General features: G+C 35.2%; 1 protein-coding gene across 1 annotated transcript; it reads right to left on the reverse strand.

Annotated features, from left to right (window-relative positions):
* Positions 1-2,687: 2,687 nt before the first annotated feature.
* LOC111316065 (ammonium transporter 3 member 1-like) lies at positions 2,688-4,968 on the reverse strand. The gene is made up of 3 exons (XM_022918080.2): positions 4,211-4,968; positions 3,593-3,878; positions 2,688-3,422 (listed from the first exon to the last, which is right to left on the reverse strand). Exons 1-3 carry the CDS (start codon positions 4,868-4,870, stop codon positions 2,902-2,904), a joined length of 1,467 nt encoding a protein of 488 aa, XP_022773815.1. The 5' UTR covers positions 4,871-4,968; the 3' UTR covers positions 2,688-2,901.
* Positions 4,969-5,250: the final 282 nt, after the last annotated feature.

Consider the following 5,250-nt stretch of genomic DNA (forward strand, 5'->3'; position numbering starts at 1 on the left):
ATATTATGTTTTAAATATAAAATATTATTTTTAATATAAATATAAAATTAAATAAATATATATAAATATAAATTAATTAAATAATTAAAAATAATTTTTTATATATATCGAGTCAGGTTAAGTTTGTCTAAAACCTGATGCCAACCTGACCTCAATTTTTTCCTACTATTATCTGACCAACTTGATACCCACTTTTTTTAAAAAAAAATTAACCTTAAGAAGTCAGGTCGGGTCGAAATTCATCAGGTACAGGTTGGACTACCTTTTGTAAGAATATTTACTATTTAGAGAAGTGAGAGTATAAACAAGTATTTCAAAGATTATGTCAACTTAAGCACATCGAAGAGTAAGCTCGTTATTCAGTATGAAAAAGCCCTTGATGCAAAGTACAACAAAAAGAGGGAGAAAATCTTCAAAATAATGAATTCCAAGCTAATTTTGAAGACATTTTATCCAATGGAGAAAGAAGATTCAAAGGTTTACATAAGAAAAATGTTTAGAAATTTTCAAGATGAGTTGATTCATTTTCAACAGTATGTTGCAAAAAAGATCACTATAAATGAGCAAGTGTATAGTTATTGAGTGCATAAGTTTGACAAAAAGAAGCTTGAATATATTGTGACATTTGTTTCCTTATCAACAACTACAACTTGTTCATGTCACATGTTTGAATTTGTAGGCATTCGTTATAAGCATCAATTGATAGTTTTGATTAAAAAAGATGCACTCATTACCTGATTGATATGTTTTAAATCGGTGGACAACAGATGCTAAAATGGGAGAAGTAGAAAGCATCTTGGATGAACAACATCATAGTGCTTCAAAGTCTTCATTTGTGCAACTAAAAAGTAGATGCTCCAATAGAGTGCCTTCATCTGTGCCAACAAACTTCAATGGCGAAAGTAGCTTTAGACCAAGGTTAAAAGCTAATACAAAAGAATATTTTCAATATGATTTCAACACATAAATAAGTTCATTACTAATTTTGGTTGGCTATGAAATAGCTGCATCAGGATGTAATAAATTATGCAATCAGAATTTTCTAAAGCTATGTAAAAAATATAACAATAATCAGCTTCCTAATGTATCAAAAGGACAAATTAAGATATAGAATACTCAGTCCTTTTATTAAATAGGCAAATCTTAGCCTAAAAAAGAAAATTAACTAGGCAATGAGCTTGATAATATGATCACTAGTTGACAACATCTTGAGAATTTGCATAATTAAATTCAAAGAAAGAAAAGGCTCAAAATTTTGGTAGACTCACAACTCATAATGCACATGACATATTAATCTTCATAAATAAATTAGTGAACTTCTAATCATTTTGTACAAATGGCTCACTTCCTATTTCATTACACCACATCTATCATGCAGCAAAAGCTAAAAATTTATCAAGCTCTAACTAAAGCAAGCTATGAATTTTTTGTTTTATTCTTCTAATTGCAATGGGTTCCATCTCCCAAATACTTCAATTTTTCATTTTTTATAACATTGACAATGATTCACATGGCATTCAAAATCGATGATTGGTGCAAAGCCCTAATTAGAAAGAATAACAAAAAGAAAAAAGATTACCTTTACACAAGAGGCAACTATGTATAACAACCAAAGAAGAGAGATTCTTAGTGAATAGGAATTCTTAATGATCAAGTAAGGAGACTTTATAAATATAGAATAGATCTTAGCCCTTATAATTATGACAAAGATGTAATCTCTATGTGATTTCTAATGGGAGATGATTTGTAGGGATATAAGGAAGAGTTTGAGAAAACACTAGGTTACATAGGATAAAGTTCTATATTTTTAAACACTAGAAAAATGTGGAAGCTAAGTTTGTTTCAGGACTTATGATTAGTGTTTGTCTTTTAGTGTTTTATACTCTCCATAATCTCTATGTTTATAGTGAATTTTTCTTGCTTGTCCATAAGAGAAAAGGTTTAACTTAACATATTCAAGCTTGGTTTTTAAGTACATAAGTCAATCCTTTCATCACTATATCTAATGGTGATAGAGCATGCTTTACTGTTTATTGCATGTTCCCTAACAACTATGATTCTTGATTCCTGAATCGTTAACTCCTCAAATGAACTTTGAATGATATTCAAACTTTCATTTTACTTTGCAAAGATTTAAGAGTTAATTTTTTTCAAAAATAGTAAGATATTCGCTTGATCACTCATGGTGATGAATCTTATCTTGTTCATTCCTCTAAATATTGAGCATGATGTAACCCAATGACCCCCCTATTGAGCATCCTTGCTAAGCTCATTGTAGGAATGATAGCAAAGAGTATCAGTTGTCATACAAGTTTGATAATGATCTTAATTCAAATGATCACTTATGAAACCATCACATGAGAATATTATCTTAGACGTTTAAGTGATATAAGTGACATTCTTAGTTCAAGTCATGTTCAGTAAACTTGTAATGAGCACATACGTATTTAGCTCAAGTATATCTATACTTTAACTTATGAAATTAGTTGTTTATTTCTTAAATAAGAAAATAAACATGTACCTATCTCAAAATATCAATTCTTGATAAAGCATCTATTAAAAACAATTTTAGAAATAATACTTCGATGCAATAAAGATCTCTTAATTACTTCTTTGTAATTCTTTTTGCAAAATATATTTATTCCGCAGACCTTGCCTTTTGAAGTGAATATATAATTGAATATAAATAAACCAGAAAATAAAAAATGCCTTTTATTATAAATGAAACGCTAAATATTACAAATTATTCTATAGTCAATTCGATTGGCTATAGGGCAAATCCTAACAACCAGCAAGTGATTTTTTTAATGAAAGATTGAAGACCTAACCAGTGCTTGATTACACAAGAACCTACAATTTATTCACATCTATCCTTCTGATATTTGACCCTGTAAAGTTTAATTAAACCACCTGAGTAACCCCAGTTAAAGCTATATTGGGCGAGGTATTATCTGAATACATCCCATGCTTGGTTGAGTCGTACTTCTCTCCATCACCCCATAGAGCGTACGCCTCTTCGCCATGCACTGCGTCATCTCCAATTGATAACTGTTTCTCCGACATACGCAACGGGATCACTAGGTTGATAGCTACACAAATAATCGATGTGACGACAAGGTTCCATGCAATTATGAAAGCGCCGCCTGCTAGTTGTTTCAGGATCTGGATCCCCCCAGAATCTCCGTAGACGCCTCCCCTTGAGTTTGTTACGGGTAAAAACATTGCACAGAGCTGAGGTTCAGCAAAGAGACCGGTCAGGAGACCGCCAAGAAGACCGGCAATTGCATGGGTATGGAACACTCCTAGTGTGTCATCAATATGTTGAAGCAGTGTCCATCTTTTGTGTACGATCATCATAGTGAACCATGGAACGCTGCCTGATAGAATTCCCATCACTATCGCTGCCCATCCTTGCACGAGACCTATATATTTTTAATGGGAAAAGCAAAAGAAAAGAAAATGAAAATTCAATACTTCTTATGTCATCAGGTCACCGAGGTTTAAGTCACCGACGTAATGCGCAAGTTGACTTTAGAAGACAAATAAAATAAGTACATGTCAAAACGGAAAGAATCTAAAGCCCGGTTAATACCTGCACCAGGAGTGATGCAAACAAGGCCTGTAATCATGCCCTGGACAGCACCAATGACGGAGGGTTTCTTGAAGAAAATAACATCAAGCCAAGTCCAAACGAGAAGACTAGTAGCTGCACAAATATTGGTATTTAGAACTGCCATGGAAGAGTCAACGTTGGCAGTGTATGGATCTCCACCGTTGAAACCTGCCCATCCCAACCACAACAATCCTGCTCCTGCCAACACCAATAGCACATTGTTTGGAGGAAACCTCTCTCTGTCCTTTTTTGGTCTTGGCCCCACCTGCATCACATAGCTACAATCAGAACTCGCTGCAGATTTCTTCCAAGTTCCACCTAACAACGTCTAATAAGAATAAAACAAATAGAAAGGAGCCCAATTCCTACAAGTGAAAAAAATTTCCTTTTGAAACGATACTAGAAGCCCAAAATATAAGGTTTTTGCAGAATGAAACGTACTGTAAATAGTAAAAGCAAACAAAGAAAATCCCTTGAAGAGAAACGTTTCCGTTTACTGAAAGTTATGTTCTTCTAGTCCTTCCAATTGAATTAATAGTTTCATTTTTCTTGTTCCAAGTCAGATGATCAAAATTGTTGATAAGATTGGAAACTAACCCAAAAGGCTGCAGTGAAACCAGCAATCCCTGAAGAAAGGTGAATAACATAACCACCAGAATAGTCCATAACTCCCCAATGAAACAAGAAACCTCCACCCCACAAGCTAAATGCACCCACAGTATAACAGAAAGTGAGCCAAAGAGGTACAAAAGCCATCCAGGCTTTTATATTCATCCTCCCAAGCACTGACCCAGCTAATATAATCAGCGTGATCGCTGCAAACACGCACTGAAACCAAACCATAGAAGCCATAGGATAAAACGGTGTTATCATAGATGTCTCCACCGTACCATCATCATGGAACTGTGTTGTCTCAGGAAGAACTGCTTGATTCACTAGAAACTTTTGGCCCAAGGCAGGCCCTGCTTTCCCCCAAAAGGGCAAAAGCTTATGCCCAAAGGACATCTTGTACGCCCAAATAACCCAGCAGATAACTACGGCAGCAAAAGCATAGAGGGCCATGAAAGCTGAATTCACTGCCCACTTTTTCTTGACAATACTACCGTAGAGGATGACCAAGCCCGGCACGCTTTGGAGGCCAACTAGCGTGGCGGATATCATCTGCCATGCATTATCTCCTTTGTTTAGCCAAACTGGGACTGCTGGTGTGCCGCCTTCGTAGGCCACCAGCATCGGATTGGGCGGAAGAGCAGCCATGCGATATTAAGCCAAAAATGAAGGCTACCTCACAGTTCAAATAATAGCTTGGGTTGCACATATATATAGCGGACTTATTGAAGGAAAGGGACTTTATATGAAGTATCAAGGAAATCCTTTTGGATTAAATACAAAGTCATCATATTATGGAATGAGCTGTTCTGAGCTGTGATTATTGATGCAGAATATTCTAAGAGATCGACAATTTTGTCCTATTAGATTGACTCATAGTTGGGTAGCCAAGGCTTACCATTAGAGAAAGGAATCTCTGGAATCTTTTAATCATGTCAACCATCGCCGCATGGCAACAAGGACTTAAATATTCTCTCAAGGGAGATTAGATAGCCACGCAAATATCCATCTAAAAAGTGAAGCATATC

The sequence above is a fragment of the Durio zibethinus genome, chromosome 24 (genome assembly GCF_047325235.1).
Source record: "Durio zibethinus cultivar Kanyao isolate XHJ-2024 chromosome 24, ASM4732523v1, whole genome shotgun sequence".
NCBI classification, from domain to species: domain Eukaryota; kingdom Viridiplantae; phylum Streptophyta; class Magnoliopsida; order Malvales; family Malvaceae; genus Durio; species Durio zibethinus.

What these genes read in the sequence shown, in the direction of transcription:
- LOC111316065 (XM_022918080.2), bottom strand. Translation starts at nt 4,870, where the DNA reads ATGGCTGCTCTTCCGCCCAATCCGATGCTGGTGGCCTACGAAGGCGGC. An exon ending in GTTTCACTGCAGCCTTTTGG is followed by an intron (nt 3,879 to 4,210) that starts GTTAGTTTCCAA and finishes TATGTGATGCAG; the next exon opens with GTGGGGCCAAGACCAAAAAA. An exon ending in TTGCATCACTCCTGGTGCAG is followed by an intron (nt 3,423 to 3,592) that starts GTATTAACCGGG and finishes AAAAATATATAG; the next exon opens with GTCTCGTGCAAGGATGGGCA.